This window comes from Protopterus annectens, chromosome 9.part0 (genome assembly GCF_019279795.1).
Source record: "Protopterus annectens isolate FY-2018-M chromosome 9.part0, PAN1.0, whole genome shotgun sequence".
NCBI classification, from domain to species: domain Eukaryota; kingdom Metazoa; phylum Chordata; order Ceratodontiformes; family Protopteridae; genus Protopterus; species Protopterus annectens.
In genome coordinates this window covers 384,792,356-384,808,348 of record NC_056743.1, presented here as the reverse complement: position 1 = coordinate 384,808,348, position 15,993 = coordinate 384,792,356, and the positions used below count along the sequence as shown (strand labels likewise).

The window sequence follows — 15,993 nt, the reverse complement described above, 5'->3', positions numbered from 1 at the left end:
TTAAATTCCACTTCAGTCTTCTCACTCCCTATATTTTCAGAATAAATTTCTGTCTTTCTGTAATACCTCCTGAATAATTTCCACTACCCATACCTTAAATTCCTCTATTTTCAACAAATAGGTGGAAAAGCGATAGTGCCTCATTTTTATTTCATTGCCATGTATTTTTATTTTAGTTATTATCGGCGCATGATCTGAAATAGCTATTGGGTACATAACAAGACCCTCAATTAAATGCACATGTTCCTGTGAAATGTCAATTCTATCTAGTCTAGCCCAGGTTTTGTATCTTGGGGAATAATTTATAAATTACACCTAGTACTGAATTCATATCTTCCATGCCAAATATTTTCATAATTTTCTCTACACTCCTTTGTTAAATTTTCCCTTCTCGATCTCCCAGACACTAAGCCGTCTCCACCCATAAGTAGTAGTCCTTGCTCAAAGCTGATTATTTCTCCCAGAATTTTTATAAGCTTCATTATGGCAGATTTCAGTAGAGTATAAATACATGCCAGTGTAATCCTTCTCTTTTGCCAGTAGCCTCTTAGTACTACAAATCTACCATCATTGTCTTTTTATCCTCTTCTATCACTATTGGAGCTCCATTTGCGATTAATATAAATACTCCTCTCCATTTGCCCCATGTATTCCCATGAATAATTATCCTGAAAACCTTTCTTTATCAAATTCACATGTTCAGTTCTTTCCAAGTGCTTCTCCTGTAGCACAGCTATTTGTACTCTACATTTTTAAATATAGTTCACAACTCTTTCTTTTTTGTATTTATCTGTGAGATTAACGTTTAAAGACATTACAGGAAGCATATTCTTGAAAAAATATTATTCCCACCTTTTATGTACAACAACTTTTTTGTTAAATGTATGTACTCTTTGGCAGGTTAATGTTTTATATAGTTGTTTCTTGTCATCTCCATTTGTGTCTGTCACATCTTAAAGAATTTACTTTTATTGAGAACGTTCAAACAGAAATACCACCTAAAACCTGTTAACTTAATAATAACACACACAACTATGTACATCTTCCAATATTGAAGTTTTACTCTCCTAGTGGGAACAGATATTTCAAACTGACAGCCACGCACACAGACTTGAGATACCATAGATAATGTTTCTTCTAAAGTTAAGATTCATGGTACAACCTGTGGTTTTATTAAGTGCTCTCTAGCCTTGATTTATGGTTACAGCCCTGTCAGCTGGAAAAACACTTGCATACTTTCAGAAAACATGTTTTCCAAGCCATTTCTCTTTATCAGAGACATGAGAACCAGACACAAATCTGTTCACTAGAAAAAAACCTTATAATATTAAGTAGTCTTTCATTTACTTGTTTTTTTACAACTTGTTTACAAGAATGAACAAAAGAGACTATTTTTTGTCATGCTCCTTTAACCAGATTTTTTTTACATTGCATTGCCTGCATTCTTAAAACTGAACAAGGAGAAAGAGAGTAGAATGGAGAAAGAAAAAAACATACATTTTTGTTATAACATGCAAAGAAAATCATGCATTATTTAAATAGTATTAAAAGAATTGTTTTAGTGAACTTTCTCCCTCATTTTTCCCTCTCCTGAGTATTTTTCTGAACATTAATGATATGAAGTAGGACATAAGCTTTTCAGTCTCCTACAAGCATAACAAAGTCCAAAAAGTCCACTGCTTCCAGGTTGTCTTGTTCTGTCATGTTTCACAAATATAATTATTGCTTTGTAATCCCACATTTGACAATTTCCAAGTTACTGATTTGATTCTCCAAACATTAATGATATGAAGTAGAGCATATGGTTTAGAGTCCCCTACAAGTTTAGCAAGGTCCAAGAAAGTCCAATATTTCCAGATTTTCTTGTTCTATTGCTGTTAACCGCCATCTCCCAAACCCTGTCTCCGATTCATTTCAAACATGCTCTTGATTCTTCAAGTCAACTCTTGTGCTTGTTTCCCTCTCTCAAGCATCCTCACTGTGGTCATTCATCGTCTCTGTGGTCTTCATTACCAGAAGAGCAAGAAGCAGAATCTCCTCCTGTTTCACAGGTCATGTTTTGTTGGACAAGCTTTTGTATTTCTTCATTAACATGTACTTCATCAAAAAATGATTTTGTTCCTCCAGGGAAAAATATTTTGAAGATACCTCTGTACAGGTATAGCAGTTTGAATCTCACACCTGCTTCTCGACATTCTCTGAAAAATGGAATAAATTTACTCTTCTTCTTCCTGGTGTACAATGAGTAGTCATTCTCTACACTCTGTAGTCTCCCACTTTTAGAACTTTGTCCTTCTGCCACAGTTTTGTCAGAATCAACTCCTTTTGCTGGTAAGATTGCATCTTTACTATTAAAGGTCTAGGTTGTTTTCGCATAGCCCAGTTTGGAGCATACACGTGATGTGCCCTTTCAATTACTAATTCCTTTTATGGAACACCAATCCAGTTGCATATTTGTGCTTTCATAAAATTAATACAATCTGTTCCTTCTAGCTCCTCGGGTACAGCTCTGTGTGCTTTGTCTTCTAATTCTATTATTCTTTGAAACATCTCTTCTAGTGCAGTCTCCTATTCATGCAGCCTTTTCTTCATTTCAACCTCTGAGTTTTGCAGTTTCATCACCTTATCTGAATAAGCTTCTTCCACTTTTTCCAGCCTTTTATTGCTTGAGTTGATATACTCTGTCAGTGTTTCATTTATTTTTGTCAGGTCTGCTTGCAGCTGTCTTAAACCTTCCTCTAAGTTACTGGAAGTGATGTCTGGAGTTTGCACTGCCTTTTGCTGCACAGCTGCAGTACTTTTCCCGTCAGTGTTTTTTTCGTTATCTTTTTGTAGCTGATTTTCCTTCAGGTCCTCTGTATTTTTTTTCCTGGCATCCATGCATCTCTCTTACTAGCCAGTTACTGAAGTTTACCCAGAAATCTTGGTCCATTGGCTTTCTGTGGTAAGTTTTTTTGTCAAAATGGGAGAGCTAGAATTAAGCTGTTACTCTGTGTGCAGCCATCTTGGAAGTTTGGGTGTTATGTGAACTTCCATTGACTCAAAGCTGCTCCAAAATGGGGTTTGACCACAATAACAATTGGGGCATGGACAATGGTTTCAAATTAAATGTGAAAAAAAAATGTAACAAGTTAATTCTGGTAAACCAAATATGTATCCATGCGTAATAAGTGACATACTCTTCCAATCAGTAAGGGCTGTAGACACACTGTAGTATTTTGGAAAGCCTCACCTAGTTTCCATAGACGTCTTAATTCTCCTTTACTTGTATTTCTTCAGGCTTATTAAATATAATCACCTGTTGAATCTATTTGTCACTCAAATTGACCTTAAAGATTTGGAATTAAAATGATCAGCAGCTTCAAACATCTTAGTATTCCGTCTGTTATATACTCCTCTGTGGAGATCTGTGCCTAGCTTTTCAAGCCATGAAAGAGAAGGCCCATTTTGATGTCCTGTTCCTTTACTTCAAATACCTGGTTAAAGGGACTAAACCTTCATTGTCTTATTGATAAGTGTTGCAGGAGTGATAGTCATATCCCAACATTCCTTCTGCTATGGAACGAACTTCTTCTACATGTCGAGCAGAGTAGCACCCTTGCAACCTTCGAGCTGAGCCCCAGTAATCAGATGGGCAGCCTCCAATTCTCGCTTGGTCTCTCTTGTCTTTACTTCCTTGGGCTGGAGGGAACTTTTGAAAAGAGGATCCTCTACAACCTGTGTAAATTAAAAGCACCAGATGAAGAACCAAATGGAAATGTTATGACTGAACCTGATGTACAGACAAGCCCAAGATGTAGAAAGGTTACATTTTATGGAAAGTCTGAATGATGAGGTAGGAGTGACAGAGAAAGTGTGCATTTTTTTTTTGTTTACATAGAATGAAAATTTACCTTTTTCCTTCTTTATGTCTTTCCTGGTACAGGTACAGAAGTCGGTGCTCTGATGCCTCAGTCTGCAATCCCACTGCACTCCCATAATGGATTCATGTACACATCCTCTGGGGCAAGGAAGAGTCCAGTAGAACAGAAGATGGTGAAATATGATGGTATTGGTCCAGTTGATGAAACGGGGATGCCCATTGCTTCTAGACCGGTAGGTAGCTGCTGAAGTCAGGAATGTGTATTTCTCTACAGTATTTAAGTCTGAAGTTCTGCTTGGCCATACTGTAGGTTTCTGTAAATTAATTTCGTTAAGTCTGGCTGAACGGTCACCCCTTTCCAACTCTCACCCATGTCACTTCATCCCTTTTTTGCATTACCTTTCCCTTATACTTCTCCCACTTTACTCACTGTTAATGTGGTATTTACAGATCACATTCTAGTTTTATCTCTTTTTTGTATACCTGCCAAGTTGTCAGTTTTTCTTAATATCCCAGCTGTTGATTGTGCCCTAACAGTGTGGTAACTCTACCTTGCATGCACTTACCATCATACTGTTTTCAGAGTGTGACTGACAGAAAGAGAGAAAGCACATAATGTATACAGACGACAAAGCCAAGGTAATATCCAACTTGCTAAACTACCATGCATCAGACTTCTTGTCACCATAACTCTAACTCAGTTTTAAATTTACATTGACTTGAGACTTTAGCATTCTTAGTGGACTTGTTTAATAAATCAGTCCCTTAAGCAAATCCATTAAGTGTCATGCTCTTGTTCTTTTTTATTTTTTGCTGCAACTTTATAGTAGCATCAGTACGTAACATGTTTCTACCAAAATCTTGCACATTAGATTGCTCAGGGGTGCATGGAATCCTCTCTCCTACCCACCACTCCTGAACAACTGATCAGCTTTCACCTGTGCTGTTTCCTGCTGCACACTGCATAAGTCATCATGGGTTGATTATGGCCGTTCTATTCATTTCCATCTTTGACCTGCCTGGGCCAGGTCTCCAAGCGTATAGGTGTTCCATTGGAAATACAGTTTGATTAATTACCCAGTAGTTAACTGAAGCTCATTTTTTTTAGCACTTACCATATGGATCTAGAACTTTTTCTTTCTGTGAAGGGTAAACTGTGCCTCCCCAATCCCCCTTTCAATATAATGTATGCCAAACCGCAGATTAAGTCATACTCTTTGGAGGTGGGATGGGGTCCAAGGAATATCTGGTTGATAAATTACAGAAAACATAGAATAAATCATCACCATTTGGACCACTGGCACCCATTATTGTGTCAGCAGTTAAGTGACCAAGTACCATTCAATGGTCTCTACTCACCAAACTTGGATAATCATGTAATTTCCTGCTTTAATCTCATTTTATCTCATTTGTCACCTGTCTCCTATCTCTGCAGCTACAAATCTTGTTGCACTCTCTCTGTCATCCATCTCCACTGTTGTGTGGCACATACATGCCTACTAAGATTAGAAGTACACTGAAACAGGTGACATTTCACAATCTAATGGTTTTTTTACAAGGTACTTTCTCCCATTTGACAGAGTCTACTTCTGGTCAGTCAGCCAATTATGGCAGCCTTGTTGGATCCCACTTCCATGTGATTTAATTTCCTCCTATACCTCGTACAATTCTTTTTGCAGAACTGTTTATTCCTCTCTCAGAGACTGATTAATAACAGCACAGCACATAGTCATGACATGCTCTGCACAACAGAAGGAATTCAGAACAAACACCCAGAGAAAGGGAGTCAGCCACGGTGTGAAATTAGTATAACTGAATGAAATGTCATGAACTACAGTAAAACCTGCAATGCATAACATATTCAGAATCAATGTAGACACTGCACAGAATATTCTTTAATCATTTAAGTACGTAAAGCCCAAAGGGTGCAATTGTGTGTCTCATGGCTGTTACAATAAATCCCAAAACTTAAGGATAAAGCTGTTGGATTTGACTGTCAAACCTGAAACCACTAAGCAAATCCCAATTCCAAAGCAGTGAAAATGAACACTTAGGAGACTGTGCATGTTCTTTCTGGCTAGCTCTTCAAACGAAGAGGTATGTCATGAAAAAGGTAATGTTAACCTCACTCAGTGTTCCAGGGGCACCTGGGTAGTTATCAGTGGAAAAGGTAAAATGGAGGATTATCTCATGAAACCTGAAATGATAGCGTTGCTGGACCACTTTGTAATTATCAATCAACCCCAGAAGGTAAGTCAGTGGACCAGTGAGCATCCGTCCGATCTAAATCTGAAAAAATGTACAAGTTTTACAGCTGTGATATCAAAACACTATATTCATTAACACGTTAACAAACTTGCATGATGTCTGAATATCTGAAAACTAGTCTGAGTGCAATGCATTATTTGGCTCATGCACCTGATAACCAGAGGACAGTCTGGCAGTCCTGCCTGATACATGGCTGTGATTTACTTATTGTAGTTTGTTAAAGTAGGTGGGCTGGTCTGACCTTTTCAGATACTACCTGAACCACAAAGGCAAATATAAACAACAAATGTTACATAATAAGAATATGTATATTACAACAAGTTTGAAGAACAAAGCTTAAACCTAATACAATGTCTAACAAAACAACATCATATAATCACATTGCACTGAATTCAGGATACAGACGTGCAGTTGTTAACAATGTTGTTGAATCCATAAAAACAGCCCAGCAATGTGCACTTGTCCGAGATAATAGAGAAAGCTGATGGCTTAAACTGCCTTGTGTGTAGAAGTAAGACAGATCTGGTATGTATAGGATTCTTAGAAGCACAGCAATATGGGCAGGACAAGTTATAGTCGAGCACTGGTAGGCGAAAGGAAAAAAGTAAAGAAATACAACACCGGCAGATAAAAGATGAGTATGGCGCAAGTTACAGTAAAGTGGTGCAAGTTACAGTAAAGTGGTGCAAGTTACAGTAAAGTGAAATGTATTTATTATACGCTGAAGTGTAGTCAAAATAAGTCAATGCAATCACTGAAAAATTCCAACACATTAATGATATGTAATCTGATAGTGTATAAAGATGCAGAATGTTAAAACCTTTATTACAAACAAAGATGTACATATGTAAAACTTATAAATGTGTAGTTGCTAGCACTTTTCATGGCTTCACAATTTTATTAGACAAGAATCATATAAAACAAGTATACATTCCCAGTACACATGCACAGTGCAACAGAAAAGTCTAGAACCATTACTGATCCAGTTTAGAGTTCTTAACAGTTCCTTAATTAATTATATATTTATTCAGTGCAGGAAAACTTGTGATATTTAGACAAGCTTGCCCTTGATATGCAGCCATCTCTCATATATTATTGCAATGTCCGCCTCTAAAATCTTTACAGATATATAATAATAAACTTTTAAAATTTTTGAGTTGGACATTTGAAAGTTTAATCTAAGACATTGCCTAGATCTTGTTATTGATAACATATGGATGCTTTCTGATTCTTTCATTTAACTTGAGCATAGTTTCATCTTTAAATGTTTGACAGGTAGTACACAAGGCTATATAAACCATGGTTTGGGAGCTGATGTCAGCATAATGATGAAATGGTACATCTGGATGCAGAATGACACTTAAGGACCACTGGATACATATGAACAGGATGATACTATGTACCACTGGATACATATGAACAGGATGATACTAAGTACCACCGGATACATATGAACAGGATGACACTATGTGCCACCGGATACATATGAACAGGATGACACTATGTACCACCGGATATATATGAACAGGATGACACTATGTATCACTGGATACATATGAACAGGATGATACTATGTACCACTGGATACATATGAACAGGATGACACTATGTACCACTGGATACATATGAACAGGATGACACTATGTACCACTGGATACATATGAACAGGATGACACTATGTACCACTGGATATATATGAACAGGATGACACTATGTACCACTGGATATATATGAACAGGATGACACTATGTATCACTGGATATATATGAGCAGAATGACACTATGTACCACTGGATGCATATGCGCAGGATACACTATGTACCACTGGATACGTATGAGCAGGATACACTATGTACCACTGGATATGTATGAGCAAGATGCACTATGTACCACTGGATATGTATGAGCAGGATACACTATGTACCACTGGATATGTATGAGCAGGATACACTATGTACCACTGGATATGTATGAGCAGGATACACTACGTACCACTGGATATGTATGAGCGGGATGACACTATGTACCACTGGATATGTATGAACAGGATGACACTGTGTACCACTGGATATATATGAGCAGGATGACACTGTGTACCACTGGATATATATGAGCAGGATGACACTGTGTACCACTGGATATATATGAGCAGGATGACACTATGTACCACTGGATATATTTGAGCAGGATGACACTATGTACCACTGGATGTATATGAGCAGGATGACACTATGTACTACTGGATATGTATGAATAGGATGACACTATGTACCACTGGATATGTATGAGCAGGATGACACTATGTACCACTGGATATATATGAGCAGGATACACTATGTACCACTGGATGTATATGAGCAGGATGACACTATGTACCACTGGATATGTATGAGCAGGATGACACTATGTACCACTGGATATATATGAGCAGGATACACTATGTTCCACCGGATATATATAAGCAGGATGACACTATGTACCACTGGATATATATGAGCAGGATACACTATGTACCACCAGATATGTATAAGCAGGATGACACTATGTACCACCAGATATATATGAGCAGGACGACTCTGTGTACCACTGGCTATGTATGAGCAGGATGACGCTGTGTACCACTGGCTATGTATGAACAGGATGACACTGTGTACTACTGGCTATGTATGAACAGGATGACACCATGTACGACCAGATATATATGAAAAGGATGACACTGTGTACCACCGGATATATATGAGCAGGATGATACTGTACCACTGGAAATATATGAGCAGGATGACCCTGTACCACTGGAAATATATGAGCAGGATGACACTGTGTACCACTGGCTGTATATGTGAGCAGGATGACACTAGGTGCTCCCTGTTCATATATAGCCAGTGGTACAATCTCCACACTGGAAGATGCATTTTTATGTTGCATTCCTGTTTCATAATTATGGTGTAACAAGTTATAAAGCAGCTCATTATCTGGGTAAAAATGAGTATGCTTGCTATGGTTTTGAAAATATTTATCATCAGACCAAGTTGTTAGAAAATGTTTCTGGAAAGAGAAATATATGCAACTTTGTTCTTACTCTGGAGTGAATTGTTAATGCTTTGTGGATAGTCCTGGTAAATTTAAATCTTAACAGTATCTGTTGCAGCACCATTATTACCAGAGCTTATAGCCTCTGGATATATTGTTTCACATTTTTGAACTTAAAATGCATTTGATATGTCGATAACCTGAAGGCTGTTAAAAACTGCATTTTAAAAATGCTGCGTTTGTTTGGGATTTACACAGCAAGTAATTATTTTTTTTAATGTTTGTAACAAAAATCCTTATTTTAAAATGGCAACTAATTGTGTAAAGTAAAAACTTAAAAGCTGGTGATATTTTGATTGAAATTATATGTATAATGTAAGGCTGGATTGGAAGCCTGAAATCAAACTGTAAATGGTGATCAGGTATGTGTTGTATGTATTGCTTATTTTTTCCAAGTGAGTGTGACCTCAATTACTATATACTTACAAATGTTTTCTAAGGAGCACACTCCCTTGGAAAAATGCTTTTAAAGTTGACTTGTTCTGCAGTTATATTGTAGCAATCAGACCCGGGTGGTGGTCATTTTGTCAGTCATCAGCAAGTTCCATAAGTTGAAGTAGGCCTTTTATTTGGATAAAACATGCAAATGTAATAATTTATTTATGAGACTAACTTTATTATTTTTATTCTGGATCTTGGTTTACTGCTTTGGGGACAGTTAAGTAAGACCTTTCACACTTTACAGCACTGCTTTGGAATACAGATGAGTTGCTAGTTTGTTGATGTAATTGCTGCAGGCTGCTAATAAACGGTTCCAACTCGGATCTGAATGGAAAAAGCCTTCAAGCAGGCTGTTGTAATGGTATCTAAGTGTCCATTCCACTGCCTTTCCCTTTCAAGTGGCCCAGAGTATGCCTGCATTAGTGTGTTACTTTGTATGGCTTCATAGCTCTTTAGAGCTTTAGCAATTGAAAGTTCTTGAAAGCCAGAATGCTGTTAACTGTTGAGTTATGGCACCTTTTTCCTAACAGTACCGCTGATCAGACTATGCTTAATATGGGTTTTGCAGCTGAGGTTTATCATTTATTTGGAGAAGTTGTCAGCGTTTTGTAATTCGTTTACTTTATTTTACACATTTGTGCTGGTTATTTTGTCACTCGTTTGTGTTTTCGACCAATACTGATATAGTCATATGTATGTGTGTGTGTGTGTGTGTGTGTGTATATATATATATATATATATATATATATATATATATATATATATATATATATGTGTATATGTATATATATATATATATATGTGTATATGTATATATATATATATATATATATATATATATATATATATATATATATATATATATGGTTTACTATTACATTCTGGAAACTGCTTCGGTCGAGAGGTCAAAACATTGAGCCAGAAAGACAAATCCGTACGGTCGACGAGACAGCAGATTCAAAATTTAATACATCAACACCCGGAGTTCAATGTATTTGACATAGTGAAGTCAGTCATCCATGCTGTGTAGCTTACTGTACCATGATTTTACACAGCCACCGGTATATGTATTTTAATATTTTGCAGGGAAGCAAGCCCCCCTGTGCCCTCCCACCCTCTGCAAATTATATTTACCAACTCCGAGATTGCACTATAGTGAGGAAATGGATTAATTCCCTGTTCAAAAAAAAAAAAAAGCAGCAAAGCACACTTAATGCAAAACTTTTGATTAGATGTAACAAAGCTTTCAGACATCCAGTCCTTCTTCAGTGTTGCTTTCATTTAAGGAACAAGCCTCATTTTTAAAGAACATAGAAACAAATCATATGACACAGCCTAACCTATCATATTAAAACATCAGCGTTAAATATTCCTAATTAAATATGCTAAGCACATCATTAAAAACCATATATTCACATAAAAATAGCCTATAAAAGCTATCCCCAATAAACTGGATATAGTTAAAAATTATATTATAAAATTAAGGGATGGCAAGGCTCGACCATTCTTTTCACATCGTATGAATAATGATCTTGTACAACAACAGTGTAAGGATGTGTCATCGTTAAGATATCTAATGACCTACAGCAGAGCAAGTCAGTCAGTTGAGAAGATTAGGGGGAATTGGGATATACTAAAAGCTATACCTGGTTATGAGAAGTTGATACCTGAAAAGCTATTATTTACATGTAGGAACTGTGAAAATCTGAAACAGAGTCTGTGTTAAAGATTTTTCTTTGAATAAAAAGGCTACTATCAAGTATAATACTAACGGAACTGTACCATGCCATACTTCATGTTGTTCAAGTATATGTTTGTCAAATTAATTTATTCATCCTGTTAGTGGAAGAAAGTTTAGATTTAATTGTACTGCGACCTATAACACCTCATGTGTTGTGTATCTGGCTACCTGTGTCCTATGTTCAGGATTTTATGTAGGAAAATCTATCAGAAGATTACATGACAGAATAGTAGAGTATAAATCAGATATACGCAGAGTTATAGAAACCAACTCTTTAGCTTGACGTGCAGGAACATGGTGCTTCCCATCAATTTATTTTTAGAGTAATAGAATTCCTATCTTCTAGTATTAGTCGTGGTGATACTAGTAATGAATTAGAAACGAAGGAATATGAATGGGTTATATGTATGCAGGCAGGTGTATACCCAGGTTTACATAAACAAGTGTCATTAAAGCCAATACTAAAATTCAAACAAAATGTGGTTGAATGAAATATATTTTTAAGTATACATAGTTTTTATAGGCTATTTTTATGTGAATATATGTTTTTTAATGATGTGCTTAGCATATTTAATTATGAATATTTAACTGTGATGTTTTAATATGATAGGTTAGGCTGTGTCATATGATTTGTTTCTATGTTCTTTAAAAAGAAGGATTGTTCGTTAAATGAAAGTAACACTGAAGAAGGACTGAATGTCTGAAAGCTTTAATGTTCTGTAGTCCTATTACAAAGCTCAAAGTCTTGTAGTTGGCTTGTGGCTAGGTAGGTATCCCACGGTGCGCCAGTACAATCCCCAGATCTTGTTTGCCGCGTCTGCAAGTTCAGATGTGCTTCTTGGCCATGGCCAAGTTTAAAATTTTTTTTATTTTTTACTGTATTGCAGCTTAATGTTACAATTCATAGAGATTTTGATAGTGCTTAATAGTATTTTGAGTAGTTTCACACTTGCTGAAGTGTTTTTCTTGACTTTAGATTCCTTATTTTTGAGAACTGGTTGGCTGTTGGCCTTGTTTATATCGTTGGTATCCTGTGTGCCAGTCTTTTACAATTTATTGTAAACATTTGCACTGCTTATTATTCTAGAGAGTTTGGAATTTATAGGTATTACTTAGATATTTAAGTGTTTCCACTTAAGGTGCGTGTTTGTTCTCAATTTACCTTTTTTATGTGTGCAGTGTTGATTAGTATTAGAGAGTTAGTGTTTAGACTTTCCTTCTTAGATATTTTTCTGGATATCTAGTTATTCAGTTGGCGTAAAGGGTCTTTTGATATTTCGACCCTTCTTGTTCTACGACTTAGTGTTTGACCGTAGTTTTCACCGAGTCAGTTTGGTCATTTTCATAGTCCGTATTAGTATGTGTGCTGTCTAGTTAGTAGTGTCTGATCTTCTAGTCTTTCTCTCCACCTAGGTTCGTTTAAGTTAGAGGACCTCTAGGCCCATTTAAATTGGAGGATGTAGTCCTTGTGGTGTGTGAGCATTAGTGTGGTAAAGGCTAGGCCCATTTAAGTTAGAGGACCTAGTTCTCGTTGTGTGCATTTTTTCTGCTTCTCGGTTAGCATGTCTAAAGAGGCAAAAGACCATAAACCCTCGGGTTTAAGAAATGTGTAAAATGCTCCCAGAAAATGTCAATTACGGATGGCCATAGTAATAGTGTGTATTGCCTCGGAGCCATCCATCTGCAGGAAACCTTTTTGTTTTGCCATTCCTTCAGGTCCAGAATTCTATAGGAGTGGAAGAACAAGCTAATATTGAAAGGTCTCCTCCTTCTTTCGAGGAAGACTTGACCAATTCGTCTTCTTCCTCGAAATCAGATTCAATCAAAAAAGGCAAGACTAAATCTACCAAGAGGCATTCCCCGGCGCCATCCGGTGCTTCGGAACCGCCTTCTAAACTTTCTAAACAGGACAAGACTTTTACCTCCTCGGCTCCACTGATCTCGGAGCCAGTCGAGGTTGTTGATACTGTGACTTTAGTTTTGGCCCCATGCATTTCACAGCTGACTACTGATAGCAGAGATCAGAGCCAGTCCACAGATCCTTTGCTGGTCTCCCCAACTTTAAGGTCCCCTATTTTACAGAGGTCCAGATCTCCTACACTGTCTTCCAGATCTTCCAGGAGCCTATCCTATGATGTGAAGAAAGTAGTACTGAGACTCCTGAAGTCATCTGCCTTGCCAAAAATGCTGTTGGCTCCAACCCAGTCGGTCCTGGAGCCACCTGAGTCCGTTCATCCTGTTGTGGTTCCTCCGAGCCGTGCCAGGCTTTCAGAGCTGGAGTGTTCAGTATAGCTGATTGTGGAACCCTCGGTTCCAGTTCCCCTGAGGCTGTCTTGGAGCAGAGTTCTGCTCGGACACCTTTGGTGCCATCCATGGTGTCTAGGAGCCAAAGTTCCCCAGTCGGCCCCGACAGGGACACTTGGACCCGGACCACTTTGGTTCCGAGTCTCCCTCTCGGTGCATCAGCTAGGGTGAGCTCTGATCCTACATCTATCTCGGACCCAATCTCTGGAGCCGATGACTTCCTCTGTCTCCTCGGAGCCGAAGAGGTCTTCAGAGCCAGAGAGGTTTGCCTTCGAGATGATGCGGAGTGTGCTGTCCCGCTCATCAGCTCTACCCAGGGGTACCGACATTCTTCCCCCTCAGGCAACAACCTCCGTCTTGGCGCCTACTCCCTCTCTCGACAGCAGAGACCCTCAGTCTCAGGAGCCCCCAGTTGGTGGCTCCCACTCTTCCGAAACCTCCCCAGAATATCCTTCTGAGGAGCCCCCTTGGAAGAGGACATGCAAGAGGAAGCATGTAGACTCCCAGGATGAGTCTGTTTCCTCCGACACCGACCTCTAGAAGTCAGAAGGTTCCCCCAAGTCATCCTCTGATGATTTCTTTTTTGTAGACATCTTGGAGATTCTTAGGCAGAGGTGCGGCTGGCCCACTATTGCACCTTCTGATGAGTCTGTGTACTTGAAGGCTTTCGGGTCTCAACCTTCAACCTCTTGGGTGTCTCCACCTTTCGACGAACATTTAGACCTTGTTAGTCGGAAGGTGTGGGAGACTCCTGATGCCGTGGAGCCAGTTAGCAGGAGACCCAGTAAAGTTTTGTCTGCTCCCAAAGAGAAGGATTTTTTATCCAAGGGTGTGTCTGTAGATGCCATGGTGATGGTGGCGGCGGCCACTAAGAAGGAACTAGCGGAGACTTCATCTCTCCATCCACCGAACAAGGAGTCTCAAACTATGGATAGATATGGGAAGCATATCTTTTAGTCAGCGGCATTCACACTCCGATCACTGAACACATTTTACAAGGCTTTAGAGAGATCTCCTTAAGGAGTTGGGAGAGACTGTACAAGGTATACCTACTGAAGGAGTCCCTGATGAGGTGTCTGCTCAGTTGTACACCTTGAATTCCATTGTTAACTCCTCCATGAGGCTGATTTCTTATGCAGCTGATGGAGCAAGCGAGGCAGCAGGTTCAGGAGTTTCCCTTAGGAGGCACTCCTGGATGTGCCTGTGTAATTTTGCAGAGCTGTTCAAGTCTACCTTTACCAATGCCCCCTTTGATGGTTCTTCCTTGTTTGGACCCAAGGTAAAAGACACACTCACCAGGTGTGAGCAAGAAGGGAGAATGCTGTCTGCTGTGGGAGTACGTTTTACAGTCCCCTCTAGACCATACCCCATGAGTCAGAGAGGAAGTAAGATGTGGTTCAAGAAGTCCCAGAGGTTTTTCCCAGATGTACAGGATGACTCCTCCTTCAGAGGCAGAGGAGGAGGAGCGAATGGTAGACATCGCCCTAGAGGCAGGGGCGGACTGCAAAACCAGGGAGGCCATGATTTGTTTTGAGGCTGTCCCCATCATCGCTCCTGATGTGGGACCCAGCTGTGCTTCTCTGGAGCCAGTCAGGGATCACATTTCTTTGTATCCAGAAACCTGGCTAAACATCACCCAAGGCATATGGGTACAAAGAGTTATCACCAGAAGTTATTCCATACCCTTTTCTCTTCCACCTCACATTCCCAAGAGGATCCTGGATGTTCCACCCAATCCCAGGGATCAAGCAACTCTAGAAGTGAACAAGTTGCTTGCAAACAGAGTCATCCAAACCATCCCCGCAGACCAGGTAGGATTTAGAACTTACTCCAGATTCGTTTTAGTGCTGAAATGTACAGGGGACTGGAGGCCCATCTTGGACCTCAGCAAATTAAACAACTCCGTAAAGGACAGGTTCTGGATGGTGGCACTGCAGTCTATACTCCCTCTGTTAGGGAAAGACACGTGGATGTGCTCAATAGACCTCCAAAATTCATACTACCTTATAAAAATGGACAGAGCTTTGAGTAGCCACTTGCGCTTCCGGCTGGGAGCCAGTCACTACCAGTTTTGTGCTCTGCTCTTTGGTCTCACCACAGCCCCCAGGGTGTTCACCAAATGTATGGCAGTAGTGACAGCTCGCCTGAGACGTCTAGGATTCCAAGTGTTTCTTTACCTGGACTACTGGCTCCTGACTTCCCCCACCATGCATCTACTCCTTCAAACCAGAGATTCCACTAACCCAACTTTGTGCTCAGTTGGGGATTATTTTAAATTGTGAAAAGT

General features: G+C 39.1%; 1 protein-coding gene across 3 annotated transcripts in view; it reads left to right on the top strand.

Annotated features, from left to right (window-relative positions):
* SORBS3 (sorbin and SH3 domain containing 3) overlaps window positions 1-15,993 on the top strand; it is a 1,673,489-nt gene that overhangs the window by 161,558 nt on the left and 1,495,938 nt on the right. For all 3 annotated transcript variants that reach the window (XM_044082929.1, XM_044082928.1, XM_044082927.1), the window contains exon 3: window positions 3,926-4,095. In XM_044082929.1, the coding sequence (XP_043938864.1) occupies window positions 3,926-4,095 (170 nt within the window). The remainder of the gene's footprint in view (window positions 1-3,925; window positions 4,096-15,993) is intronic.